The sequence below is a fragment of the Xenopus laevis genome, chromosome 6S, assembly GCF_017654675.1.
Source record: "Xenopus laevis strain J_2021 chromosome 6S, Xenopus_laevis_v10.1, whole genome shotgun sequence".
NCBI lineage: Eukaryota > Metazoa > Chordata > Amphibia > Anura > Pipidae > Xenopus > Xenopus laevis.
In genome coordinates this window covers 129,667,551-129,682,598 of record NC_054382.1, presented here as the reverse complement: position 1 = coordinate 129,682,598, position 15,048 = coordinate 129,667,551, and the positions used below count along the sequence as shown (strand labels likewise).

The following is a 15,048-nucleotide window of genomic DNA, read 5'->3' as shown; positions in this document are numbered from 1 at the left end:
AAGTGTCAGATGGACATGAAACGCGTGAGGCTTTTTGAGATGATTATCCAATAAAGGTTTTTTTTCATCTCTAAAAGCATTACTTGTTTCGTGGCCATCTGACACTTAATTATAGGCATGTATAATTAAGGTTTTTACATTTTTTAACTTTGTTTTGTGGATTGACAGAGTGCCCAATAACTCCAGCTTGTTTCTCTATATAGTTTACCCAGTCCCTTGAGCTGAGGCCTGGAGCCTTGGGGCATTGCTTTACAATGGTGAGTTTTTAACAAAGGTGAATGTATTTACGCTCACATTTGTGTAAGGAGCAGGTTCAAGTTACACCAAAGACAGAAGCCGGGACAGCTGATGTACATGTTACTGGGTTCCTACAATTCAGTTGGGACCCACATTAGAAGTATAAATAACAAAGCAACTTTCTGATCCTAAACAGGTGAATTGAACTTGTTGCAGAAAATGATTGAACCTCCTAAGGAACTGAACCAAATACCCAGGCTGTAATATGTGAAAACAAAAAAATGAAATTCTCTAGACCTCAGAGTCTGTTTAGACTCTCCGGTTGCTTGAGTTACAAATGTTAAAATATGACAAATTTAATAAAAGATCAAAAAAGTTTTGTAATGTTTCCCGTAATGTTTCCCATTTGTCCTTCTTAGGCCACTGTTACAGATCCATGCAGGGTCGGACTGGGGGGCCCGGGGCCCACCGGGACTACTGTCCAGGGCCCCTTCCGACCCGCCCCCCAACCCCTACTGCGACGCGCTGAGCGCGCGCACACAAAGGCGCCGCTTGGCGCACCAGCGTGAAGGCGCCTGGCGCATGCGCAGAAGGCGCTGCGCTGATCGGCGCTGCGGGAGTGCGGGAAAGAAACTTTTTAAAAGATATCTGGAGAGGTGTCTGGCCCATTAAGGGTCGGGGCCCACCGGGTATGTTCCCGGTGTCCCGCCGGGCCAGTCCGACACTGGATCCATGGCTCCCGCATTACCTATAAACAATGGCGCTCACTCTTACATGTTCAGAACTGTCCAACTTTTAAAGGGAACATGGACTTCTGCCACGGCACCTCTCAATTCCTCTGCAGTTTCTGAGTAGAGCAAACTCTACTGAGCTGGTCTTTGCTAAATGTATTTATAATATACATCGGTATTTTATAATGAATTATTTTCTGCCCAATTCAGGGGCCAGTATGAAGAGGTACTGCAGCTCCAGGAATGCTGATTAGAGATGGGATTATTCCTAACACAATATACAGAATGGGATCTAGTATCTGGAGACCAGTTATTCAGTTTGCTGATTAAAAATCGTTATGAGAAAATGTGCGCTGCTCATGGATGACAAATGACTTTGCACCAGCGAAAAAACAATTGCAACGTGTGCCATCACCCTTAGGTGCAAAACTTTCCTTATACCAGAACTCCTGGCTCTAATTTATATACTCACAGCTCATTTATACCATTTTACATAACAGAGAACTGGCATGCAGCCCAGAGTTAAACAGACCTCCTAATTAGTTTGCTGCAAACCCATTCAAATCATTAAATCCATTTAAACTACAGTACATTATCCCTTATAATACATGAGTGATACTCAGAGTTCCCTGTATAACTCAGCCTGCAGCCTTGTGTCTTTATATGGTCACAGAACAACCCCTCAGTGACTTCTAATATCCTTATCATTTACAGTAGGGGGTACATTATCCCTTATAATACACAAGTGATACTCAGAGTTCCCTGTATAACTCAGCCTGCAGCCTTGTGCCTTTATATGGTCACAGAACAACCCCTCAGTGACTTCTAATATCCTTATCATTTACAGTAGGGGGTATATTATCCCTTATAATACATGAGTGATACTCAGAGTTCCCTGTATAACTCAGCCTGCAGCCTTGTGCCTTTATATGGTCACAGAACCCCTCAGTGACTTCTAATATCCTTATCATTTACAGTAGGGGGTACATTATCCCTTATAATACATGAATGATACTCAGAGTTCCCTGTATAACTCAGCCTGCAGCCTTGTGTCTTTATATGGTCACAGAACAACCCCTCAGTGACTGATGGTGATAATGAAGATGATGTGAAGAAGCAATGAGTAGAATGAATACACCCAGGAGTAAAGGCTTAGAAATAAATGAGTATACTAGTGACTCCTTGGTTACCTGGAATGTGTCTGTGATCTCAGCTTGTTCAGTACATTATTCAGAGTTCACTTTAGATGTTGTGAGTTTCTCAGACACAAGAAGACTGGATTTATGAACATGACAGAACTTATAACAGACAAATAGAAAGGAAAATATTCTTGAAGTTAGTCACAAAACCACTGCTTTATCCTCTGACTCTACTGTACCAGCATTAAACATGATGAATAGATTGAAGCATTAACCAGTTTCTCATCTATGAAGCAAACTTCACTTTTGAGGAGTTCGGAATACTGGTGAGAACAAGTGCACCACATATTTCTTCAGAGGAACAATCTGAAACTCTAAGGGGACATTTATGATGACCCTGAACAAAAGGGCCCTAAGGGGTGCAAGATTGCTCATGCAGAGAGGTGCAGTGTTGACCTCTTCTTTCTTTACAGCCTCCACCTCTAGTCACATTAAGGCGAGGTTCCAGCAATCTATCATTGGCTATATAAATGTCTCCTGCTACCTTTAGTGCTTGTTCATTAAGCTCATTTAGCTTTGATCCAGTCTGTTGTGATTTCATGACTTCCCTGTCCTTGGTGCATGGTCTGTATATATGTTTGCCACCTTTTCTGGAACAAAATACTGTATGTTTTTTCTTTCTTCCCTAATTATAACATTAGCATGAAGCCAATTTAACCAGCCAGATTAATAAAATACCAAGTGCCATCCCTACCTATGTACTGAACTGCCTACTCTGATATCTGGCCTGTACACTGAACTCCACCTCTGCCTGGCCCGAACACTGGCCTGTATACTGAACTCCACCTCTGCCTGCCCTGACCACAAACTCCACCTCTGCCTGCCCTGACTGCTGTTCTGTATGCTGGACTCTACCTCTGCCTGCCTTGACCACTGGATTGTATACTGGACTCCACCTCTACCTGCCCTGACCACAGACCTGTATGCAGGACTCTACCTCTGTCAGCCCTGATATCTGGCCTGTTTGCTGGACTGCACCTCTGCTTGCCCTGACCACTGGTCTGTAAGCTGGACTCCACCTCAACCTGCCTTGATATCTGGCCTGTATGCTGGACTCCACCTCTGCTTGCCCTGACCACTGGTCTGTAAGCTGGACTCCACCTCTACCTGCCTTGATATCTGGCCTGTATGGTGGACTCCACCTCTGCTTGCCTTGACCACTGGCCTGCATGCTGGACTCCACTTCTGCCTGCCCTGCCCGCTTGCCTGTATGCTGGACTCTACCTCTAGCTGCCTTGATATCTGGTCTGTACACTGGACTCCACTTCTGCCTGTCTTGATTTCTGGCTTTTATGATGGACTTCACCTCTGCCTGCCCTGATATTTGACATGTATGCTGGACCCCACCTCTGCTTGCCCTTAGCACTGGCCTGTATACTGACTGCCATCTACATGAGCGGGTTCTATTCTCTCCCTTTTCTATAGAATGGTATAGAATTTAACCAACATATGGGCTCCAGCTGAATTACAATCAGCCTGTAATAAAACTGTATAGAATTCTCTAGAACATTCTAGTCAGAACATATATATTTCTGATTAGCTGGTTACTAAGGCAATTTCTTCCTGTCACGTTTTTTTTACCTACAAAACAAATAGCTGAGATTCCAGAGCCGCACTCCCTCCCATTACTGAGGCAGATAAATCTCAGCACATCACAGGCAGGTAAGACTAATCACCTTTCCCTCATCACCTACTTTGTGCTCACCTGTAGTTCCACCAGAAGAAAGGCCATTGTCTGTTAGTTTCATTCATCCCTATTTGTATCAACAATGGGAAGAAATTGATCATGATGCATTACATTAACTGTCCTTCAGACATAAAGAAACGGCGTGAACATGTATTGATTTATGAAAGAAGACACCAGAATGTTATTCAACCATTGGGGTCTCCTTCTGCTGATATAATAATGAGCCTTTTGTATTAAGAGCTGGATGTCAAATTATATTTCCTTTGTAAACTCAATTAACGTCTTCCACAGATTCAAATATTATAATCCATTATGAAAAGTTCACCCATTGGACAAGGGATAATGACCTGCAAACCCAATAGGAAACTGAGCACCATACTTCTGCTCAATGCCTGTTTTGAGGGACACAGTGGCCATTTAAGGCCAGTATTGTCTACCAACTTGTATAATTCTAAGAATTGCAGTTTACTGGACATTGATGGTGCCAAATTGACTGCCTTACTGACTCATACTTATTCGAGCTTGGTTAGGGATCATCTGTCCTCCATTTTTAATTTTGTGTGTCAAACAAAACTGTTGCCCATAGCATGGCGTTAAACAGTCACCCTCCGAATAGAAATTTTGAAACAGAAACTTTAAAGTAGTGATTAGCAATATGGATATGGTATCCATTGAACTGTCCATAACCAATACACAGTCTTTTTTTTTTTAACCTTTTCTCTAGGGAAACTGCCCCAAAATAAATATAGTGTAGTTATAAGGGGTCATTTCCTTAGACCCTGAAAAAGGCATGTTCACTTGATGTTCAGAGACCACTTCTGTTCAGAGTCTGGCTGTGCGCTACACCTCATGCGGGATAAGAATCCGGAGAGCCGTGCAAACTGTAGGGTTGGTTGTCCTGTCTTTTGCTCAATGGCACTCCCTATCCTGGGTACGACAGTTACACCACTGCCCTTATACTTATGTGCCTCTCCCCGCCTACCCCTCATGAATTGCTAATTGCACACAGTAGAGTCCTGCACCGGGTCGGGTACCCATGCAATTCCCACAAAGTTGTCGGGTTTTGGGCAGACAGTCCCTGATTCCTTGGCCATGGGGGCAGTCTGCGGGTAACCCAGCTGGGTACCCAACAAAGGTGCAGGCTTGATCCCTTCCACCCAACCTTGTGGTTCTTCCAGTTTTTAACTTTTTTGTTAAGATTCGGCACCGGAGTGATGTCACTTCCAGTCAAATGTGACATCACTTCCGGTTTCGCGTGGAAGGTTATTTGGGCTATTGCTGGTCAGGTAGAGGGAACATGTGGGTCAAATTGCGGGTTGCGGGTTTGGGTTGCAGGTTCAAGTTGGCCTAATGAGTACAGGGTAAGAGAAACCTATCTTTCATTAAAGTTTGTCTGTCGGACTCGGATATAAAAAGTAGGGTAGAATATGGAGCACCACTGGTAATATGAATACCATATGAGAGTGCTCAGGGTGCTCAAGTGAAATGTTGCATCAGATAAACCGCTATAATGAAATTTGGTAAGAGTGGGTCTATGTTGGTGTACCACATAGATGGGAGTGGATTAGTCCAATAAGGCACAGAATTGGTCTTTGACCATGAAGACGTAGGATGCACAGAGACTCTAACAAAGAACAACAGTGGTTTTAGTCCACAAACCAAATACAGGGACCATTACAGGGACTTGAGTGATAACATGAGGAATAGAGAATATATATAAGAACATCCCATTGGCACCATTGCACACCCTCTGTATAAGGCAAATGCCCATTGACGAAGGCACAGAATGGCAGAAAACTCTTTGCATACATAGTTGCAAAGAACCCGTTTTAAGCCAAAATATGATTTCCTCCCCAAAGCCTTTAGAAAACTCCTTCTAAACATATTAATTACTTGTCTGCTTGTGTGGTTGATGGGACCAGTCCTTAAAAGAATCGAATTAAGCCTTGAAAAGAAGCACTCAGCAACAATAGCTGGTTTGATGCAATTAGGCAACGTGCCCCTCATTAAAGGCAAGACACAAGCCAGATGCCTAATAAGAGAAATTCCAGCAGATGGAAATGAGACAGATTAATGGAATAATGACTTTTACAAATGTGATCTGCGCAAACCGCAGTGAAAACGATCCCATTGCTGCATTCGAAAAGGACTGAGAAGCATTTGAACCTCAACTTAATCCTTTTTTGGAGACAAAGTAAATGAAGAATTCAGAATACTCTACCTTCCTTTGATTTAGGGTCAATAGAAGAATCATTTAGTCCCTATAGCCATCTATTACTGTACTTGTCTTCTTTCAGTATTCCAGTTACAATTACATCAATTCACTCCCTGAGCTCTTTGAAATATTGGTGGATGTTCATGTTACTTTCTCTACAGCAGCACTTCTGTCTTGCTTTATGGCAGGGATTCTAAAAGCAGAGTTCCATAGACAGAACCTGCAGCACAGATAATATAAACAGACAAACGGTACTACTTCCATTACCAATGACATTTACAAATAACCGGCTGAAAGTACTCATGGCAGCATACTACTATGAACTGGGGTTGTGCAGTTTAGCGTCCCTGAAAGAAATACGCTTATCTTGGCGGCACTGCTTGTCCACATATTGTCCTGCAGAATTGTATGCAAAACAAAAGAAATACATCAATTCAATAAAGGGTTGTAGAATGCATGCTGAAAATTAGGATAAGATTCCATGTGCAGAGAATTCTTGGTAGAGTTGTAATCCTGTACTGTACAACTCGCCATAAGAATGGATTTTCCTGGAAGTGTTCCAGCAGTATCAAAGTGAACTCCTGTTTATCTGTTTTTACCCTTAAAACCGAGATCCCAGAGCCAGTTTGAATGGCACCATAATTGGCCTATAGATTAACTCAGGAGTAGTGCTGAATGGCACCATACATGACCCCAGGAGTAGTGCTGAATGGCCCATAGATGGCCCCAGGAATAGTGCTGAATTGAGCCATGAATTAATCCAGGAGTAGTGCTGAATGGCACCATAGATGACCCCAGGAGTAGTGCCGAATGGTCCATAGATGACCCCAGGAGTAGTGCTGAATAGCACCATAAATGGCCCAAGGAGTAGTGCTGAATTGCCCCCAAAGATGACCCCAGTATAAGTGCTGAATTGCCCCCATAGATGACCCCAGTAGTAGTGATTAATGGCCCCCATAGATGACTCCAGGAGTAGTGCTGAATAGCACCATAAATGGCCCCAGGAGTAGTGCCGAATTGGCCATAGCTGACCCAGGAGTAGTGCTGAATAGCACCATAAATGGCCCCAGTAGTGCTGAATTGCCCCCAAAGATGACCCCAGGAGTAGTGGTGAATGCCCCCAATAGATGACCCCAGTATTAGTGCTGAATTGCCCCCTTAGATGACTCCAGGAGTAGTGCTGAATGGCCCCCATAGATGGCCCAAGGAGAAGTGCTGAATGGCACCATAGTTGGCCCTTTAGAGGACCCCAGAATAAATGCTGAAACAAATGAAAATGCCAATTTCTGCTCAATTCATTTCCTGGAGAAAAAAAAATCTGTTTTTTGGTACAATGCGGAGATAGAATCACTTGCCCAAGGTCGCGCATTCTTTGTAGGCAGCTTTACACCTGAGCTTTCCATGCACAACAATCAAAACAATGAAGGCTTTCTCCCTTACTTCCACCTTTCACAGAATCAAATGACTTTACCGTGTCAAGAAGCAGCTCACAGTTGGCATTGGCTGCAACATGAAATGCTCTGAAATCCATTGTCTTTGCAGGGTTTCAGGGAAACATAAAACTTAAAACAGCTGTATCCCTGTGTTATGAATACACGCCCACAATGGAAGGCAGAATCCCCGGAGGTGCCCAATTGTTAGACACCCTTTCCCTAATGATTCTAGTCCCATTCTTCAGACCCGAGCTGCTGCACCTCATCTTCCAATAATAAAAGGGTACTTCTTTTTCTTAGTGCCCTGCTTGTGTTACTCTTCCAGTGCCTCATCAATCTCTGTACTTTTTATAGAACAACACAGGAATCAAAAAGAAAACGAATCTTCGGACCATGTAGGCACTTGCCCCGGGTTGTGCAGAGGATGCTGGGGCACTAAAAGGGTTTGGCAGCACCGGGTTGAAAACAGAATTCCTGGTGCATTTTTGGAAGAAGCCGACCACTGAAGTCCAGGGTGTGAATTAAAGGCTAGAATCCCTGGGGTGCCTAATAACTTGCCAGTGATTCTACTGTTCCTTGGTCTTTAAATAAAATATCAAATCTTACTATTTTTATCTCAGAATAATTTTCGTTGGAGGCAATAGAAAACAACCGCTCTCCTTATTTTGAGTCCTGTGATTCCAATACCAAAGATCAAGTTTCTAGGTTTCATCAAATCTAAATTGGATGGTAACTGGACAATCCGATTTGCCCGAAACAATGGGCTTTGTTTGCTTTTCTTTTTATTTGTCTTTTTATCCACTCGTTTAGTTACATTTTTATTTGTCTGTATTTATCTATTAATGTTATTCATGTTTGAAAATGGCATGTCATTGTATTTATTGCAGCACATCCTCTAAGTCAGCTTGATATATGCTGTCATAACGATTTTTCCTGTTTATGTGAAAATCAAATCAATATTTTAAATACAGAAAATTTGCGGCAAATTTGCGCAATTCGCCGCCAGCGAATAAATTCGTGAAACGCCCACGAAAATTCGCCCGAAAAAAAACGGACGCCGGCGTCAAAAACGGGCACCATTTTGCGAATTTCGCTTGAAATTCGCGAATTTTCCGGCGAAGCAAAACGGCGCAAATTCGCCCATCACTAATGAAAAGATTCAAGATCAGCTAAACTGTGGCTAAACGCAGGACTGTATTTATATATAGGCACCCTAAGGCTTGTACCTAAGGCAGTGACTTTTGGGGGGTGGCCTTTTTGTGCTTATATCATTGAATACATTTAAAAAATAAACAAAAAATACGATTCTCCCGTGGGACACTTACTGCATAAATCCTCTGATGGAGCTGAGGAGGTGAGGGGTATAAACCTTGGCACATATGGATAGGACAGTAGTAAACTTGTATTCACACTGTCAGTAGCAGAACTAGAAATTAGTGATGGGCGAATAAATTTCCTTTATTTCCATCAGCGAATAAATGCTGCGAAAATCTGGCCGCATCAAAGAATTTTGGACACGCATCGGAAAAGTCTCTGGCGTCAAAACAGTAATGCCCAACATTATTCGGAAGCCCATTGATTTTAAAGCGGGTGTCGGAAATTGCGTTTCGCAAATTCTCTGCTGTGTTGCAAATTTCGCAGGAAATTGTGATGGGCGAATTTGTCCCGTTTCACCGAAAAATTCGCCCATCACTACTAGAAATCTATGAATGAAAAGATTCAATATCAGCGTCCATGGGAAAAGACTTCTAGACTGCATTCTTTTTAATGCTACTGTAAAACATGGCTACACAATACTCCGAATAACCATAAAGTTACCAGTTCAAAGACAGACTAAATCGAGGCATTTAAAGAGCACATGGGTTTTACATAACCTAAGGATGCACATACGTAAAAACATTGAAATCAATATTTATTAACTAAAGTGTCAGCATGTCTGGTGGTATAAAGGGATACTGTCATCGGAAAACATGTTTTTCTCAAAACACATCAGTTAATAGTGCTGCTCCAGCAGAATTCTACACTGAAATCCATTTCTCAAAAGAGCAAACAGATTTTTTTATATTCAATTTTGAAATCTGACATGGGGCTAGACATTTTGTCAATTTCCCAGCTGCCCCATGTCATGTGACTTGTGCCTGCACTTTAGGAGAGAAATGCTTTCTGGCAGGCTGCTGTTTTTCCTTCTCAATGTAACTGAATGTGTCTCAGTGGGACATGGGTTTTTACTATTGATCTACCAGGCAGCTGTTATCTTGTGTTAGGGAGCTGCTATCTGGTTACCTTCCCATTGTTCTTTTGTTTGGCTGCTGGGGGGGGGAAGGGAGGGGGTGATATCACTCCAACTTGCAGTACAGCAGTAAAGAGTGATTGAAGTTTATCAGAGCACAAGTCACATGACTTGAGGCAGCTGGGAAACTGACAATATGTCTAGCCCCATGTCAGATTTCAAAATTGAATATAAAAAAAATCTGTTTGCTCTTTTAAGAAATGGATTTCAGTGCAGAATTCTGCTGGAGCAGCACTATTAACTGATTCATTTTTTAAATTTTTTTTTTCTCCCATGACAGTATCCTTTTAAGTTTGTAACAGGTCAAGTAGTTTAAGATAATTAAAAATAATTTCTGAAAAGGGAAACGTTAAATAGCTCTCCAATCTACTGACAGCAACAAGCCTGGTCTGAGAGGTGTTCTCTTTAAAGGGCATTTTCAGCTTTGATTTAACTTTCAGTAGGATGTAGAGAGGGATATTCTGAGACAAGTTGCAAATGGCTTTCATTTTATTTTATTTGTGGGTTTTGAGTTATTTAGCTTTTAATTCAGCCCTCCAGTTTCAGAAATCCAGTTGCTATAGTTCAAATTCCCCTAACAACCATACATTGATTTGAATAAGAGGAATATGAATAGAAGAGGCCTGAATAGAAAGATGAGTGATAAAAAGTAGCAATAACAATACATCTGTAGCCTTACAGAGCATTTGTTTTTAGATGGGGTCAGTGACCCCCATTGAAAGCCAAAAAAGGGTCAGGATAAGGGGGTAAATCATCCAAAAACGATAACAAATAAATAATGACAGCCAATTAAAAAGTTGCTCAGAAATGTCCATTCTATAACATACTGAAAGTTATCATAAAGGTGAACCACCCCTTTAACAGTTATTGCTGTTTCAATTCATTGAAAATTTTGTTAAACAAATAGTTTGGCTACCTTTGGAAACGGCTTTATACAAGTATCTTGTAAAGTCTACACGTCTGTCCTTTCCTTGCACCAATTTTCGCCACATCACCAGCACTCGCACCGTCGTTTTCTAAAGCTCAAGCTCTCAGATCTCTTAGCGAGAAGGATTTTAGGGCAGGGGTTGTGTACAACAGAATGTGCAACTCTAGGCAAAGTCAGTTAATGGCTACTAACGGAAATGCTGTTTTATATAAAAAGGGCATTTATTTGAGAGATGAACACACAGTTTTGCCTCTTTATAGATTCACTTTAGGTAAGATCTGAAGTAGGGAAGCACCAAATCCAGGATCTGCCTTTTTCAGCAGGATTCGGAGCCGAATCCGCATATGCAAATTAGGGGCGGGAAGGGAAAATTGCGTGACTTTTTGTCACAAAACGTAAAAATGTTTACCCCTTCCAACCCCTAATTTGCATATGCAAATTAGGATTCAGATTTGGTTCGGTATTCACCTGAATCTTTTGTGAAGGATTCGGGTGTTCGGCCCGAATCCAAAATAGTGGATTGGTTGAATCCCTAATCTCAAGTTTGCCGTGTAGTTTTGAGCTCAGTCCTTATGAAGTTAATTAATGAGCTGGAGAGAGTGCAGACCCTCCCATTGTTCTGTTGTTAGGCTGCTGGGGGGGGCAGGCCCGGATTTGTGGCAAAGCCACATAGGCCCGGGCCTAGGGCGGCAAAAGATAGGGGCGGCATTATGGGGACGTGTGCGTCAATTACACCAGCAGCGCCGGTGCTTTTTCGCCGGCGCGCTGGGAAGGGGAAGTGTAGGCGGGCGCTAGGACCGCGCGGCCACTTGGTCGGACCGTGCGGCCTAGGGGCGGCCAGCAAACAAATCCGGCGCTGGGGGGGAGGGGGTGATATCAGTCCAACTTGCAGTACAGCAGTAAAGAGTGACTGAAGTTTATCAGAGCACAAGTCACATGACTGGGGGCAGCTGGGAAACTGACAATATGTCTAACCCCATGTCAGATTTCAAAATTGAATATAAAAAAATCAGTTTGCTCTTTCGAGAAACGGATTTCAGTGCAGAATTCTGCTGGAGCAGCACTATTAACTTATTCATTTTGAACATTTTTTTTCCCCATGACAGTATCCCTTTAAATGATTTGATTTCAGAACTATTGGTGCTGGCTAAAAACCATAAAAAAAAAAAACAAAAACACATGTTGCGCCTACTGATTCGGAAGCCGCTAGCTACTCACCCCTGAACCTTTAGAATTGAGACCATCAATATCGCCCCTAATAGTAACGCTTGCACCAGTCTAATGTTTCTAGATTTCAGATTGCTGGGGGTATCTGTACAGAACCCCGATACATCACTGGCAACACACACAGAGATTATTGGCTTGTCTTTTTAGTGGCCCTTTAACTTCCAAAATCCAATCCTGCTCTGACAGATGGAATTGCAGTTCCTGTATAAACACATTTATCATTCAGCTTCCAAGGACTATAAAAATGTGTTCAAGGTCCGGTTTCCTGCCCTCCAGCCGATGCCACGTGTGTGTAGTCTCAGACAGCTGAGATCCTAATTAAAGGGAAGTTAATAAGAGAGGAAGAAAGCCTTATGCGTTTCGTGCCGTAGGAGCACTTAGTCATAGGCTGAACAAACACTAGAACTTGTTGTCATATTTAAATGAAAAGGGACCAATCAGAAACATGTATTTAACCGCCAATCCAAAGTGGGTGCGGTATTGGCGGTTAAATACATGTTTCTGATTGGTCCTTTTTCATTTAAATATGACTAAATGCTCCTAAGGCACGAAACGCGTAAGGCTTTCTTGTGATGTTTTTGCTGAAATAAATACTTTTTTTACTTCATCTATTTACAGAGTGTGGTCCGGTATGTGCCAGCCCTTCATTATTTATTAGCCTTATTAAAGGCTTCTGTGCCCCAGCAGAGATGGCAGTTAGACTGGACGACACACCCGATTACAACCCCCCCCCAACTGCCATCAGAATATTTCCACATTTTTTAGATTTGCCTGTCCTTAAAAATCTTTGTTATGTGTCCATAGATCAATTATTAATGTTTCTGTTCTTTGCATAATAAACTTAACCCCTTGTGACCTGGAGTCCCAGGGAGCTCCTCTGAGATGTATGAGCTACATTTACTGTGCCCCCTATTCCTGCTGTAGTGACATTGAGCTCCGCCGCTGCTACAGTTAACCTGCACATACTGGATTTAACCCTTAGTTTCTGAAGTCTCAGTGAACTATTTAAGTGTTTTAAAAAAACTAGACCTTCAATTACTGTACTTGACCCTTTCCCTGCTGCAGTGTCAGTGAGCTGCTCCAGTGAAGGGGTTAATGGGCCCTTTACCTACTGTACTTAACCCCTTTACTGCTTTAGTCTCCCAGCAGCGTGGATAAGGGATTCTTCACCCCTTGCCTTCTTCAGAACTACTCCAGTGCTGTTGATAATGGAAGTGTCATGTCTAATCCTTAACCCTTATAATGCTTGATTCTCAATGAGCTTCTCACGTGCTGCAAAGAATGGAGCACTTAACCCTATTCCTGCTGCAGTTAGATTTGTATGCGCTGCGAAGAATGGAACCTTCACATACTGTGCTTAACCCTTTCCCTGCTGGAGTCTCAATGAGCTTCTTATGCTGCAAAGAATGGAGCCTTCAAATAATGCACTTAACCCTATTCCTGCTGCAGTCTTAATGAGATTTGTACGTACTGTATGTGCTGCAAAGAATGGAACCTTCATATACTGTACTTAACCCTTTCCCTGCTGCAGTCTCAGTGAGCTTCTCATGTGCTGCAAAGAATGGAGCCTTCACATACTGTACTTAACCCTTTCCCTGCTGCAGTCTCAGTGAGCTTCTCATGTGCTGCAAAGAATGGAGCCCTCACATACTGTACTTAACCCTTTCCCTGCTGCAGTCTCAGTGAGCTTCTCATGCTGCAAAGAATGTAGCCTTCCCATACTGTACTTAACCATTTCCCTGCTGCAGTCTCAGTGAGCTTCTCATATGCTGCAAAGAATGGAGCCTTTACATACTGTACTTAACCCTTTCCCTGCAGCAGTCACAGTGAGCTTCTCGTGCTGCAAAGAATGTAGCCTTCACACATTGTGCTTAACCCTTTCCCTGCTGCAGTCTCAGTGAGCTTCTCATGTGCTGCAAAGAATGGAGACTTCACATACTGTACGTAACCCTTTCCCTGCTGCAGTCTCAGTGAGCTTCTTATGTGCTGCATAGAATAGAACCTTCACATACTGTACTTAACCCTTTCCCTGCTGCAGTCTCAGTGAGCTTCTCATGTGCTGCATAGAATGGAGCCTTCACATACTGTACTTAACCCTTTCCCTGCTGCAGTCTCAGTGAGCTTCTCATATTCTGCAAAGAAGGAAGCCTTCACATACTGTGCTTAACCCTTTCCCTGCTGCAGTCTCAGTGAGCTTCTCATGTGCTGCAAAGAATGGAGCCTTCACATACTGTACTTAACCCTTCCCCTGCTGTAGTCTCAGTGAACTACTTTACAGCTGTAAATAAAGGTGCTGGCACATGCTATACTTAGGGTTGCCACTTGGCCGGTATTTTACCGGCATAGCCGGTAAAAATGATGGTTGATCCGAATGTTATTAATAGGAAAAAAAATTAAATATATAGGAAGGCCGGTATTTTTTTCTGGAAAAGGTGGGAACTCTAGCTATACTTAACACCTCTCCTGCTGGAAACTATTCCGGTGCTGTCATCAATGTCACCTGCTCATGCTGTAATTAACTCCTTGCTTGGTGGAATGACTGGATCTGTGTCCATATAACTCACCTGGCAAATGCTGCTTGCTGCTAAAATCCAAATTGGGAGCCACCTCATCACTGGCAGGCAGACTTAGATACATTGATTGAAGCCAGACTGGGTCCCCTCGGGTGCAGATCCCTCTGGGGCAGAGTCATGAAGTTTCCCGTCACTGACACATACATAAAGGCAGATAATTCCTTTTGTCTCTTTCTTTTGCTGTTTTTTCTTTTTTTTTTTTAGACAGATCTGACGTCAGGTTTAAGGACAAACCCTGCATTTTCCTTTTGAGACACTTTCCCGGCCTCCTATTCTGCTCTCCCCACCTCCAGGTCCCTGTTCACTTTGCTCTGCCTGAACTTCCTTAAAGGGACACTAACTCCTCCGGTGCAGTCAAACTGGAGCTGCAATTCAAGGGACTTCAGTTGTCTATTATGGACAGTCTTGGGGAGAACATTCTGGGGGTTATTTATTAAAGTCCCATTTTATTCTGGTTGGACTTTTAAAGGGGAAAACACAATTCTTTCATATAAAAAAAACCTCCAATTTTTCGAGATTTATTAAACC

At 42.7% G+C, this 15,048-nt stretch overlaps 1 protein-coding gene across 1 annotated transcript in view; it reads right to left on the bottom strand.

Moving 5' to 3' along the window:
* Nucleotides 1–14,802, bottom strand: part of ccn4.S (cellular communication network factor 4 S homeolog) — a 41,839-nt gene extending 27,037 nt beyond the window's left edge. Inside the window, exon 1 of the mRNA XM_041568029.1 lies at nucleotides 14,512–14,802. Within this exon, the coding sequence (XP_041423963.1) occupies nucleotides 14,512–14,559 (48 nt within the window). The 5' untranslated portion in view covers nucleotides 14,560–14,802. The remainder of the gene's footprint in view (nucleotides 1–14,511) is intronic.
* Between the last annotated feature and the right edge of the window lie 246 nt (nucleotides 14,803–15,048).